Raw genomic sequence first — 15,287 nt, forward strand, 5'->3', positions numbered from 1 at the left:
TCTTGGATGCCTATCATCCACATGGGAGACCCACATACCGTTCTGGGCTTCTGACCCCAGCCTATTTCAGCCCTTGCTGTTGCTGGCATTTGAGGAGTAAATCAGTAAATGAAGATTGTCTATCCCTATCTTCTATCTATCTATCTATCTATCTATCATCATTTTCATCTCCATCTCCATCTATATCTATCATTTCTATCTCTGTCCTTCTGCTTTTTTTCAAGTTGAAAAAAATAAATGCTTATTATTCAAAATTGAGAGAATGGATCAAAGAAAGAGTAATTACCATGTCCAATACTTCAAAGAAATATGAACTGTTCCAAGAGTTCACATTATTAATCCTATGATGTTCTGAAGGTGACAGCATCATGGAGGGCATTGAAGGAATGAAAAGGCCACAATGGAGAACTGGGAAGATAGCTTAGTGTGTGTTAGCTTTCCAAGACTGCTGATGATTTTCTTCTCACATTGCACAGTGGGTTTATATTGGGTCTCCCTAGCAGGATTCTGCGTGGTGAAATCCATTTTAAAACAGAATTTTGCTTTGTATATATTAATATTATTTCACATATATGTTGCTGTCTGCTTTCCAGTCTCTTTGATCAGCTATTTTTGTCCTGCTCATCCTGGAAATGATAGACTGCTTGAGACAGTTTGAGAACCACTTATCCTCTGCATTTATGGTCTCTCACCAGCTAATCTTAAACTTTTTCCATTCTTTGACAAATTTGTGCATGTGATTACTCCCAAATGAATATATCTCATCCTGACTGCATCTAAAACACTTCAGAATTTTACACCTAATGATATTTTAAATCTTAAAAGACCAAAATGTATAACATAAATGATTACATGCATAAATGCATACCTAGATGCAAATACAAGATAAAAAATTGTAATTTTTTCAGTCCCAAACTTCCAGTCTTCTGTGAGCGCCTGGAGTTTTTCATTGAAAACTTGAGATAAGTTTTTCTCCTTAGAAGGAGCTTCCCTGGCCACCAAATGTAACATAGCTACACGTTTGTGTGTTATCCAAGCATCCTGCTTTTAAGCTTTTCACCCATAATTGAGATTGTATGGTTTGTGTATTCTGATGTCTCTTGTTGGTTTACAGTTTGGTTAGAGCAACTACTTTATGTGACATAGCAATTATTTTTAAAACATTTTTATTGATACAAGTCGAACAAATTTCATACATACAGATTTAGGAGCGTGGTGGTACTTTCCACTCTCCCGCCCTGCCGCCCACCCTTCCACCCTCTCTCCTCCTTCTTTTCTTCGTACCTAGAAAAGTTCCTGAATTAGTAGGCTCACTATCAAAATAACTACAAAAATATAGCAGGAATACCAGTTATTGTGTGCTTAAACAAGATACAATAGGTTAAGTTGACATATCTTATGCAATATTTATGGGTAAAGTATCTAATTAAAAATTGAATCATAGCATCACAGATCTAGATTTAGCATCCAAATTAAATAAAATACAGAGGATGGGATGTATACTCAAAAGCACGAGGAAACAATCAAAAATAAAATGAGAGGCATTCCATAAGACAACTCTTTGGGTCCCCCAAGGTGAAATGTTTTGGATTTGAAGAAAAGATAGTTTTCATTTTATTTAAAATGAAGAAGGATACATACAAATAAAATACAATTTGATAATTTAGTTTAGATTCTTCAAAATAAGATAGTTCATATATCTTTCAATATTTACCCACATATATACACAAATACATATTTGTATATATCTATGTAAAATTAATATGGACTGTACATTAGATAAAAATTTTATTTATATTAGGTGTCACTTGGTACTGTGCATTGGATATGGATAAATAAAATAATTCTGACATATCTATATATCGAATATACATGATACATTAAAATCTGGAAAGTTTTAATACACATTGTACACAGGTGATTTTTTTATTCACATTATGTGCGATAATGTTCTGTGTTGGAATGTATTCTTAGAAATACATGCTGAAATATTGAGAGATGAATTATCACGATATCTTCAACATATTCGTGAATGTGGTGGCAAGAAAATATACAAGCAGAAGAAGCAAATTTGGCAAAATTATTTGCTGAATTTATGCAAAAGGTGTATGGATACTCATTCCACTATTCTTTTGAAATTGTTGATAGTTGGGATCTTTTTTTTTTTTTTTAATTTTTTTTGACAGGAAGAGTGGACAGTAGAGGGAGACAGAGAGAAAGGTCTTCCTTTTTGCCATTGGTTCACCCTCCAATGGCCGCCGCGGTAGGCGCGCTCTGGCCGGCAGGAGCCAGGTGCTTCTCCTGGTCTCCCATGGGGTGCAGGGCCCAAGCACTTGGGCCATCCTCCACTGCACTCCCTGGCCACAGCAGAGAGCTGGCCTGGAAGAGGGGCAACCAGGACAGGATCGGTGTCCCGACCGGGACTAGAACCCGGTGTGCCGGCGCGGCAAGGCGGAGGATTAGCCTACTGAGCCGTGGCACCGGCCGATAGTTGGGATCTTTCAAAACCACAAGTTAGGAAAGAAGAACTTTTGATTAATTTTACAAATTCTCCCCTTTCACTCTAATCAGAATTTGTAATTTGTAGATCTTCTTTATCTTTCAAGGATGTTATCTGCTTAATAAAGCCAAATGTGTGAGACTACTATGGACTCACCAGAAAATCCTGACCCAACCTTTTCTGCAGGATCTTTTTGGATTTCCATGGGAAAAAATTCTCAGGATTCAGAAATGTTAACAAAGAACCTCAGCAAATTGACGCTCAATGCTTCTGCCACAAAAACTTCCCCTGCACCGGAAGAACCACCTCGACAGTCTGACAGAGTTGTCAAGATGGTAATCCAGAAGCCACAGGGGAGGAGAGGCGTAAGGACAATGTTATCTGAGCGGAGAGAGCGACTGGCCAAACTGAGATTCCTACTAAAGTACCAGTATTCCCAGGTTAAACAACGCAGAGGAGATGATCCTAATGAAGTTAAGGGTGAATCAAGAAGTGAGCCATTCAGATGTTGCTGCAGTTACTGCCTAGCTCATGGATGGGATCCATCGGAGAATGCTAGGATAGAAATGGATTACGACAAACAGTCAATTTAAGCATAATCTCCATTTTACTGTTCTTGCTAGCAATTTTATACAGTAGAACACTATGCTAAGATAGACTTATATACCAATAATCTTGATGACCTATGATGTTAGTTGTAATTCTTTCTCTTCCTACCTTGGTACCAGTGATTTATATGGAATCTGTAGTTTGAACGTATTTGAATGACTTTCAATGTCATTTAGTTTTTTTGTCTTTCTGATTTGACTCAGAGAAACCAATAAGTTACATGTATTCCCATGTGTTTCAGAAGACTAAAGACAGTGAGATGAAACTCAGCACCAAGAGCTGTGCAAAGTGACTTGTGGGAAAGGAATGTAAAGAAAACATTGGATGTTTTGTCTAGAGCATGATTGGGACAAATAATTAGAGATGTTCTGGTTTTCAAATGTTTGAATTGCAATAAAAGGAAATTTTGTGCTGTTTCAATTTTCAGTAGTAGATAAACGTGTACATGGAAGAACTAATTAAAATTGACCCATTTGGGTTTAAAAAAAAAAAGCCAAATGTGAAGCATAGTTTACTGCATTTTTTCTCTTCTATGTTCACTTTTAAACAGATTTAACAAGGAATTGGTCTCCACAATGCAATGGGAAATTCTCAATATAAGTATAACCTACATCTTTATTTTTATTATTCCTGATTTTTGGCCATGGACAAGTGTTAAAGATTCTTGTAAATACTTTTCCAAATCTATACACAATTCTACCCCCTACCCAATCCCCTACTCGACACATGCACAAATTCCTTTTGAGAAATTATAACAAAAAAATCCTAGAAGTTATACAAATACACAAGTTGACTGGCTAAAATTAAAGTTACAGATAATAACAAGAGGGAAAGAACGTGGAACAGTCTTATGGATAGGACCTAATTTTCAGTTGGGAATGCATGTGTATGTGTGACTAAGTGCACTTTGTTCCCTGTGGATATCATTTTTTTGCTCCCTGGCTTTGATTTGTCTTAAGGACACTTTTCAGAGCTAGAAACTAAAATGTTGTAAATCACAGAGATTATTTAGTTAAGCAGGCAGGTGTCTCAGTGCTAAATGTAGGGTTGTGTTGAACTTGGAACATTAACATTCATGTTTCAAACTAAATACGGGTATTCTGAGTGAGTCTTTCCTTAGGGGGGCCTTAACATATAAACATGGAGGAAGAGTATCATGGTAAAGAAATAGATCCCAAGGTGGGCGCTGTGGTGTAGCAGGTAAAGCTGCTGCCTGCAGTACCGGCATCTCATATGGGTACCAGTTCTTGTCCCAGCTGCTCCACTTCCGAGCCTGCTCTCTGCCATGGCCTGGGAAAGCATTAGAAGATGGCCCAAGTCCTTGGGCCCCTGCACCCACATGGGAGACCCGAAAGAAGCTCCTGGCTCCTGGCTTCAGATCAACGCAGCTCTGGCCGTTGTGGCCATTTGGAGAGTTAACCAGTGGATGGAAGACCTCTCTGCCTCTGCTTCTCTCTGTGTGTAACTCTGACTTTGAAATAAATAAATCAATCTTAAGAAGAAGAAGCAGCAGATCCCAGGCAGGTCAGAGTGAGACTCCTGAGAAGTTAACATGGTGTGAAAAGGTCTAGGAGGAGGCAGAACTGAGAAAAACACACAGGTGAAAAGACCACTCTATGACAGAACTGCAGAATTGTCTGCAGAGTTAGGAGTACCACGGCGAGGGATTTGCAGTGGTTTAGAAGGAGTTTGAGCTGAAAGTAGGTCAGAGCCTATTTTGCATTGAGGTCAACCTTTCTCTGGGCTGGACCCTTAAGGAGGGACTATCTGTCCAATGATATGGAGGGTGACCCTGATAGAACAAGAAAAGCTAAGCCAAAGTTTGATTAGCAAACACTTTGTAACATGTGATAAGTAAAGACTAAAATATTCACTAATTTATGTGTCAAAGAGTGGGAATCTGGAAGCTTTGTGTCTTGTCCTAGAGAAGGAAAAGGACATCTAGGAGTCCTGTGAGGAAGGGGGTTCTTTGCAGGAAGCAATTTCTGGTAGTATTTCTTTGATCTTATTTGTGTCCCAAGATCACCGGACTTGAAGAATTATCATTACTGTTAAGCTTCTAACAATGTTTCAGGGATAGTGTTGTGGGGAAAACTTCTGAGATGAGTCATGTCCTGGTGTTGATGATGATTTACAAGACTGGACACAACAGTGAGAGTAGAAGAAGTCAAGTTTTATTTAGGTAAGAAAAAGAGAAGCTCCAAACAATACGATAGGAGGGGCTCATAGAAAGACCAAGCTGTTGAGGTCTCCCAGTCTAGGGATACTTGTATGTCTTTAACACATTATCTCCAAGGCAGTGATTATACATTCATTACTGTAAAGGCATAGGCAATCTTAATGGAGCCCTTTCTAGCTTGTTTTTATGGAAACCTAGATCTCATCAATGTTGATAAGTATTTGTTACAAGGGGTTCCCATCCTGTTCTGTTCACTGTTGGGAAGTCACTGCAGTTTGTATGTGCAGTCAAGGAGCTGTGGGATGGCATTTGTCTGGCCTGCTTTTAGTCCCAGGCTCCCACAATAGGAAAAGTTATATAAAAGCAGAAGAGAGGAAAAAAAAAATGAAGTTGATAGAATTAAGTCATGAGACAAAAGCACTTCCCAGTCAACCCTGGGTTAAGATCAACATTGAGTGGTTTAAGATATGTCCACAGATTCTTTGATACTTCTCTCTTTGATATTTGAAGGCACATGAGAACATGCTAGCCGTAAGGACTTGCTTGTAGCCAACAGCGTGAAGAAGAAATTATGATGTGTGACTTCAAAGACTAGGGCATAAAAATGCTGTAGTTTCCTGCTTGTCCTAGTTCTTTCTTGGATCAGACACTCTAGGGGAATCCAGCTGTCAAAAGCCCACATAGAAAGAGGCTTCCTAATAACAGTCAGTGAGAATTTAAGGTCTCCTGCTGATAGCCACATGCATGCACTGATCTTGGATCATGTAACCTCTGGAAGTCCTCAGATGGCTGTAGTCTCAGCTGACAACTGAATGCAAATATATTAGAGATCCTGAATAATAATTACCAGGCTAAATTGATCTTGCATTTCTGATCTCTAAATCTGAAAGGTAATAAAGACTTATGTATGATTAGATCAATCAGTTATGCTGCATTGGATTACTAATTAAAGCCCTTTGAAAGATATAATTTGATTTTTTACACTGGATTTGCCACTTTTAGCCCTCAGACTATAAGGTACAGTTATGAAAAGCAATATCTCTTCTTTTTTTTTTTTTTTTTTTGCTTTGAAGACATTAATTTGAAAGGCAGAGCAATAAAAAGAGGCAGATAGAGAGACTCTTCCATCTGCTGGCTCACTCCTCAAATAGCCACAATAGTCTGCACGGGTCATGCCGAAGCTGGGAGCCAGGAATGCCATCTGGGTCTCATATGTGGGTTCCAGGGTTGCAAGTACACTACCATTAGCAAGAAGCTGTATTGGAAGAGGAGTAATCAAGACTTGAATTGGCACTCTGATATGGAATACTGGTATCCTAAACCACAATTTAACCTGCTGCACCACAATGTCTACCCTGTTTGCTTCTTTAGTATTTCCTTAAGCACATGCAATTCCATTAAACTTGTGTAAAAGTATTCAAATATACTGAAGTCTTGTCTGCATATTAGAACATCGATGACTGAAATCATATTTTGAGAGAGGAACAGAAGCATAAAACATAAGAAATAGGGGGAAAAAAATCCAACGATGTTAGACAGAAATAGATAACAGTAACTAGACACAAAGAAACACAGAAAAATATTTAAATAAGTTGAAAATATGTATGTTTGGTAACAGTTGATAACAAACAATTCAAATTAGTTTCATCTAATTTTTGAGACATACATTTTTGCATTCTATCATTTATTTTTGTTTTGACTTGCCTCAACATCACCAACATCAATATAAAGACACAAAACCGGTGTCAAAGTTGAGTACAATGAAAATATAGTTACATTCACCAATAACGAGATTATTGAAAACCCTACTAACTATATGTTGAAAATTGGCATCTGCAAATTTTTTCAACGTCATAACTTTCTCTAAACTCTTAAAGCTTTTCTTTTCTACTTGAAAAATCATAATTTCAAGATCATCATTGATCATTATCAATAAATCCATAGTATTTTATAAGAACAGAGAAGCATTTATTTTGCAAGTGTTTCTTTAAGCATGCTGGAAGTTTAGCAATGTTTGAACCTCAGATCAGTATTCTGTAGAGGAATAAATTTTAAGACAAATTTACTATACTTATCTTTACAGAATGGTAAAATGACTCCACAGGATGGGGTGAAAGATTGATGTGATACAAATGCAGCATTGATGTGACTCAGCTTGTTTGGCTGTGTATGTGGCTTCAAATGCTTTTTCTTCTGCAAGCCTTACAATAATTCTTTGGTATCTCCCTGTTGTCATTTCATTATAAGACCTTAAGTAAAGAGGTTAACAGGGAAAACCGTGTTTTCTGAAATGATTAGGTTAACAGCATGGAGAAAAGAGAGATAAATGCTAACACAATTCCAAATACAGTAGGATTAATGTAATTGGTGAAAATGTTAAAGATGAATAATTTGAGCACAAACTGAGGACACAAAAATGAAAATAAATGTAAGTAGAGAAAGAACATTAGGTAATTTCTCAGAATCTTAATTTGTTTCAATTGCATCTATCTTAAACACCTTAAAAAAGAAAAAAATTGATGAAGACAGGAGTCTATAAAATGTGTGGTATATGGACAGTGCCAAAACAAGGTCTGCAATAAATTATTTTTGTTAATATTCAACAGGTACTGTCCAATTTACTCTCCATTTGCTTTCCTATAACTAGCACAAATGTTAATTTAAATTTAATTAATCTAATTAATGTGTGTATGTATGTATGAGAGAGAGCGATGGATGTACTTTGTGCAAGGACAAATGGTAAACACACAAAAAGTCAGTTTTATTATTGTATTGCATTTGGAAGATATTTTCCCATGGAATAAAAATGACATGTTTGTCTCCTTGTTGAGCTTCATGCTCGTCCTTGCTTCCTTTCCCCTAGAAAAGTCCACCATTTCCTAAGGCCAGCCTTCTACAAAGCAGACTGAACTGACTAAGGTAAATGAGGAACTGTCTTGAATGCTAAGTTTGGTGTGGAGTGTGCCCTTTGATTGCATTCCAAGACTTTTTGTCTTCATGGATTATGAAGGCAGTCAACCAGAGAAGCGAATCTAGCCTTGTAAATCTCCTAGCTGTGACAATATGAAACCTGGGTTCTGCAAGGAGCCTTGGGAAGGCTTCGAGGGAGCTCCATGTACAAGATGCTTCACATAGTTTAGATCGTTTTCTGAACTAGATTTTCATTTCCATCACAGAGTGGTTTTATAAAAACAGGTAAAATCTGGATGTGATTGTAGAGAATTGGAGACTTCAATTCACACCACATTCATTTTACACCTCTAATCTAAGCCTAAACACAAGTTTCTACCGTAAGGCTTGTTCAGAAATGGAAAAGAAAAATACAATAAAAACTTCTCTTAGTGCCTCAATTTGAGATTTGATTATAGATCCTCTGTATTTTATGGTGGGGAAGCAAGAATTAAATCAATGATTAGACTCAGTAAACTGGCTTATTAATTAAATTCAAATGGTAGTTCCGAGCCCACTCTGCCAGAATCTAATGATCCTATTTGAGAAAAATTTTCCTTCTCTCCTATAACCCTGGAACTAATTGTACATTTTTCTTCCCGACTAGTTTCACTAACAAGGCCAAAAGGTAGCAAGAGCCTGTCTCTTTATGAGAGAAAATAATCTCTGATCAATAGCTCCGCGCGATACTCACTCTGTAATGCATACCAGAGTGTACACTGTAAGCTGCTGAGGGCCCTGCTGCCACCCACATCGTGGCCAGGAGCCAGCAACGCACTTAGTGAAGCGCTGTGTTCTCTGCCGGACTTGAAGACGTCTGCACCCTGGGGTCTGTTTTACCTCCCCTGCAGGAAACACAGACCTCACGCTAACGTTGAGGCAAAGGGAAGCCTTGAAGAACTCAGTATTATTCCTCCTCTGGCCATCAGAGATGAAGACGACCGCTTTTTCAAATGACTTTTATGTGAGTCATTCTATTCCTAGAACTTCAGTGCTAATTAAAAATACCATCAGAAAGGTAGTGTTAGAGGTAGTGGTAACATAAATATTGTACTATAATACATCAATACCTATTGTTTCATATTTGAAGTGGAATTTGAATTGAGATATTTAAAACGACACTAACTACGGAAAAGACTAAGAAGATTAAATGCTTGTAAAATCTCTAGGCCACATTTGAAGGAGAAAAGTGAACTATAACTAGTGCCAACACATAAAATTTGAATATCAAGGAAAACAATATGTACACTTGCCTGTGCCCCACTGATAGCAAAGCACTCTTGCCGAGTAACACTTAAAATTTGTTCAGACAGTCACTTCTGTGCATCCAAATCTGTTTATTATCATAATGGAAATCAGTTCCCCAGCACTGAAATTTGCTTGATGGAAAAAATTAAAATGTTTTTCTAGTAGAAATGATTATTTCCATAACGGTTTATATCTGGTATGTGGGTTTTATTTCATTACTTTTATTTAACATTAAATATGCATGATATAAAATGGGAAGTTATATCTGGCTCTGAACAAAAATAATCCCCTCCCTCCCACTGCTCCTTCTGGTCTCTGGAATGTGACATGTCTACCGTGCAATGCAGTGGAGAGAGGAATAGGTTTCTTTTCTTCTTAACGTTCTACTTGAAATGTCAAGAATCACTCAATAATAACCAGCAGATTCCATGGCCAATTGGTGATTTTACTATTGAATAAACATTGTGAATCTACATAATAAAATATGGGGATTGGTTTGTGAGCACATTTGTAATCACCTCTTTGTAACTTGTGATGAGTTCTGTGGAAAAAAAATATTCTAAAACTTACAGATCTGTGATCAATTAGGTAGTTTAAAAATTGTGATACACTCAAATTGCCTTTTTTCATAAGTCTCATTAGTAAATAATAATTCATTGTGTAAACAAATCAAAATACACTGACTCATTCAACTGAAAATGAATATGCAATGCTCTTTGATCTGTGTATTTGATTATTAGCAGTATTTGCAAAGGTACATCATTGTCTACTGACCATGTGCTTACCTGCGGCAAGTGTTAGTACATACAAATGTGTACATGGTAAATACATATGTATTATACATATATAAACATGAATCTTTATGTATGTACATAGTATCTTATGTGTAAACATGGGTGTATATATGCATTTTTATAAATATTGAATTGGAGTGTATTCATATGTGCATACTCAATTTTAGTAGGTAATGCTTAATTGATTTTAATGTGGTTATATAATTTTATACACACACCAAATGTGGATAAGAGAGCCCATGAGTACCTATCCTTGAAAACACTTTTTATTTTCAGTTGTTACAGATTTTACCCATATGGTGTGTGTAAATATTTTTTCTGCATTTTTTGATTACTAATGAAGTTAAAGAGTTTACTCATATTTACTGGCCATTTGTATTTCCATTTGCACGGTATTATATTTTCACCTTCCTCTACTTTCAGTTGGTTTATTTGTTTTCTTTTAATATGCAACTTTTTTATATTCTGGGTATGAAACAATTGTACTTTAAATGTTTTTTTTTACTTTATAAATTTTAATTTTTTAACTTTTATTTAGTAAATATAAATTTCCAAAGTACAGTTATGGATTACAATGGCTCCCCCCCCATAACTTCCCTCCCACCTGCAACTCTCCCAACTCCCACTCCCTCTCCCATTCCATTCACATCAAGATTCATTTTCAATTATCTTTATATACAAAAGATCAATTTAGTATATATTAATTAAAGATTTCATCAGTTTGCACACACACAGAACATAAAGTGTGAAATACTGTTTGAGTGCTACTCATGACTAGAGCCTAGGGAGATTACTGATGCCATAAACAAGAGTGTCAATTTGTTAAGTCAACAACAGGAGTCACTGTGCACTTACTCCTCATGTAGGATCTATATCCTTAATGTGTTGTTCAATGTGAATTAATGCTATAACTAGTTAAAATGGTTTGTAAATATTTTATTTAGTGGATGGGCTATGCTATTAATTATCATATAGTATTTATTAATAAGTTGAAATTCTTTGTTAAATATAGTTAAATTTATTGTTAAACATAGTTAAATTCATTTTATTGTCCCCTTTTCACTGTTTGCTTAAAAGAATATTTCCAATAATTGGCTACCAAATTTATTTAATACATTACTCTAAAATACTTACTTCATTATTTATACTTAAATTCACTAAAATTGTTTTAGTTGTTTGTATGAATAATTAAAAATTAAAGTCATTTAAATTGTAATTATTAGAACTGTCATATATGAGTTGATTTTTACAATAATATTGATTTATATTCTCTTATTTTTCTGTTTCCCACAGTTTGATCTGTTTTTTTGTATTTGGTTTTCTCTCAACATTTCATTATTTTTATTCAATTAATATAAATGTTTTACAAGATCTTTTTATCAATCATTGCCATAGGAATTTTATAGATCATTGTTAACTTAAAATGCATAAATAAATACAGTATTTTTATACTTTTCCTTGACAATTCAAGGACTTGAAAATAATTTAGCCTCAACTACTTTTCCATTCAACATACCACAACTTGTCCTGAACCTTGGTTCTTTCTACCTTGGTGTATATGTGTGTGTGTGCATGTGTGTGGATTCCTTTTATTTGAGAGGCAGAGGTGGGGAGGGGTGGGGACAGAGTGAGAGAGAGAGAGGCTTCTTCCATCTACTAGTTCACTCCTCAGACGCCCGCGGCAGCCAGTTCTGGGACAGGGGCCAGGAACTCCTTCCAGATCTCTCAAGTGGGTTTCAGGAACCCAAGTACTTGAGGCGCCATCTACTGTTTCCCAGAGTGTGCACTGGCAGGAACCAGGATCAAAAGCACAGTAGCCAGAGCGCAAATCAGACACTCTGATATGGCAAGTGGGTGTCTTAAGTAGTGAGTTAAGCTGTTGTGCCAAATGTGTGATGCCACCTTGGTTTCTCTGGTGGACATAACGATGTCTAGATGTTATTTTTGCTGATGATACATATCTTTACACATGTTCGCATATGAGTTGTCATTTACTTTATCATTGTTTCATATATTTACTATTTTCTCCATGGCTTGTTAAGAACTAATTTCTAGAATCCTAGATGTAGATAAATAAACATAGCCAGATGCTGATCTTCATGTTTATCCTTACAAATTTTCTTTCTATTATGTCTGGGTCTCTGCTGATATATTTCTCAGTTTTTCAATGTTCAGACATGCGTTTTGCATTCTTGTTGTTCACACACTCATGTGGGAGACCTGGATGAAGCTCCAGGCCCCAGCTCTTGTGGCCATTTGGAGAATGAACCAGTGATCAGTGGATGGAAGATATCTTTCTCTCTCTCTCTCTCTCTCTCTCTCTCTCTCTCTCTCTCTCTTTCTCTCTCCGTCTCTCTACCTTTCCCTCTCTCTCTTTCTGTAACTGTGCTTTTCAAATAAATAAACAAATACTTTTTAATGAAGAAAACGCATTATTCAGGATGGAGTTTAATTTAACATCTAGCTTTCCATTTTGTGTAAAATGGAAATTCATTGACTATTTTAAAAATAAAAAAGAATAGCAGGAGAATCTTCCAGGGAACTGTTTATTGCTTAAGGTGCCAATGTACTTGAATTATTTGAAAATTTTGAGAAAGAGAAATACTTCAAAATTTTATCAAAGAATGGTAATAAATTTGACAAATTATCCAATATGACAAATTGAAATGGGAACTATGATCAGAAGATGCATTGCAAATATATAAAATACAAAAACCTCTGTTGTCAAATATCAAATTTATTAAAAGCATTGAAGGCAAATAGAGGACTGAAAGAAGGAAGTCTATGCCTGAGAACACAAAACCAAGAAATGACTCCTTCACCAGTCCAGCTCTGCTCACAGGTAGTACTGATAGAAAAGTGTTTATAGATTTTATAAATATAGATTTATATATAAATCTTCTGCCACCTTCTGCTGATTTCCCAGGCACCTTAGGGATCTGCAGCAGAAGCCGATCAGCCTGGATTCCTACAGGCGCCCATATGGGATGCTGGAACAGCAGCCCATGGTTTAACCCATTGCTCCACAGCTCCAGCCCCACCATTTGATAATATTCATTTTATCTTAACTTGGTCAGAACCTGAGATAGGTTTTATAATATAGATGTTTTATAAGAAGATTTCTTTATTTATTTGAAAGTCAGAGTTACACAGAGAGAAGGAGAGGCAGAGAGAGAGAGGGAGAGGTCTTCCCTCTGCTGGTTCACTCCCCAGTTGGCTGCAATGGCCAGAGCTGCACTGATCCGAAGCCAGGAGCTTCTTCCAGGTCTCCCACGTGGGTGCAGGGGCCCAAGAACTTGGGCCATCTTCTACTGCTTTCCCAGGCCACAGCAGAGAGCTGGATCAGAAGTAGAGCAGCCGGGACTTGAACCAGCACCCATATGGGCTGCCAGCACTACAAGCAGTGGCTATATCTGCTGTATCACAGTGCTGGCCCCATAATGTCTATTTCACTAATGACTATGTTGATTAATGAATAAGTTGATATTTGACAAAGAATACTTTTAGGAAAATAAAATGACAAAGGGAGATAAGGGTAATCACTTGTATATCATCTACTCAAAATAAAAACACGTGTTACACTTTTTTCTAAAACAGATTTCAGAATTATCAAGTATGCATTAATTCAACCGACTGAAGATGTCTATCATCTGAGTCATCCACTATGTGTCAAGCTTTATGTTTCGTGAAGTATATTGCCAGCCATAACAGAGTTCTAATTTTAAAAGAAATGGAATACAAAGTACTGCAAAAAGTTCATGGAAAATGGAATGAAAGATGAATATATCTAGATGCCAAAAACTTTTTAAATTCATGCATTGTTTTTCATAATATGCATTTCCATGAACTTTTGGAAGTCCCCTTGTATCTACACATGAACATCCCTTTAATTTAATACAGGGGTCATCTATTTTGTTTTACTCCAAGGTATTTTGGCAGTTCTTATGGTAGTGATAGGATTTCCCAGAGTGGGGCAAGAAGAAACCATGGAGAACTCATGAACTGGTTCTTTCTATAAAATCTTGGAGATCTCACACAGTAACATGTATGAGAGTACTTCAAAAAATTTCTTAGGAAAATGGAATTTAAAACTAAGTTTATTCTGTTGCAAAACATTTGAAGTCCAAGCATAGCAATTATTTAAAACAAAAGATTTATTTATTTTTAGAAAGCAGAGTTATAGAGCTAGAAGGAGAGACACAGAGTGGCTTCTATCCACTGGTTCGCTCTCCTAATGGCTGCAATGACCAGGGCTGGGCCAAGCCGAAGCCAGGAGTCCGGACCATTTACTGTGTCTCCCACATGGGTGCAGGGGTCCAAATACTTGGGCTACCTTCTGCTGATTTCCCAGGCACCTTAGGGATCTGCAGCAGAAGCCGATCAGCCTGGATTCCAACAGGCACCCATATGGGATGCTGGAACAGCAGCCCATGGTTTAACCTGTTCCACCACAGCTCCAGCCCCATCATTTGATAATACGCATTTTATCTGAACTTGGTCTGAACCTGAGTTAGATCTCCAGGGAGGCAAACATATATTTGAAGACCTATCCTGATTAAGTAAATTTCACCAGCAAACAGAGTTTGAGGCATTATGGGATGGCTGCTATGTTTCTTTGAGCAGTCATGACTATTACCAATTTCATAATGGTAATAGATATTAACAGTAAAGGATGAGGTTTTTTAAATGCCACTCACATGCAATCAGAAGGAAAAGAGTTGCAAGTTAAATGTTTCTCATGGAAAAACAGAAACATTATTTTAATTTTCTGCACAGTGAAGTGTTGCCGTCCCATGTCATTTTAATATGCAGTTAACCAGAGGATGGAAATGTTATGATTTATCATGACAGGGTAAATAAAGCAATAAGAGCAAATCTAATTTAAGCATGCATCAGTGGCCATGCCTTTTCACTCCCGCTTGGTAGCTACCCAAAATCATCCAACGAGAAATGAAAGACTAGATGCGTGAACACTGAGGAACTGGCCACAGAGTGAACTAGGAGCCTG

General features: G+C 36.8%; 1 protein-coding gene across 1 annotated transcript; it reads left to right on the plus strand.

The window, feature by feature from the left end:
• Positions 1 to 2,646: 2,646 nt before the first annotated feature.
• On the plus strand, positions 2,647 to 3,093 carry DPPA3 (developmental pluripotency associated 3). Its single transcript, XM_062200042.1, has one exon. The coding sequence runs from the start codon at positions 2,647 to 2,649 to the stop codon at positions 3,091 to 3,093; it is 447 nt and encodes a 148-aa protein (XP_062056026.1).
• Positions 3,094 to 15,287: the final 12,194 nt, after the last annotated feature.

Source organism: Lepus europaeus, chromosome 9 (assembly GCF_033115175.1).
Source record: "Lepus europaeus isolate LE1 chromosome 9, mLepTim1.pri, whole genome shotgun sequence".
NCBI lineage: Eukaryota > Metazoa > Chordata > Mammalia > Lagomorpha > Leporidae > Lepus > Lepus europaeus.

Bases quoted from the DNA above. Each gene is read 5' to 3' on its own strand.
- DPPA3 (XM_062200042.1), top strand. From the start codon at position 2,647: ATGGACTCACCAGAAAATCCTGACCCAACCTTTTCTGCAGGATCTTTT.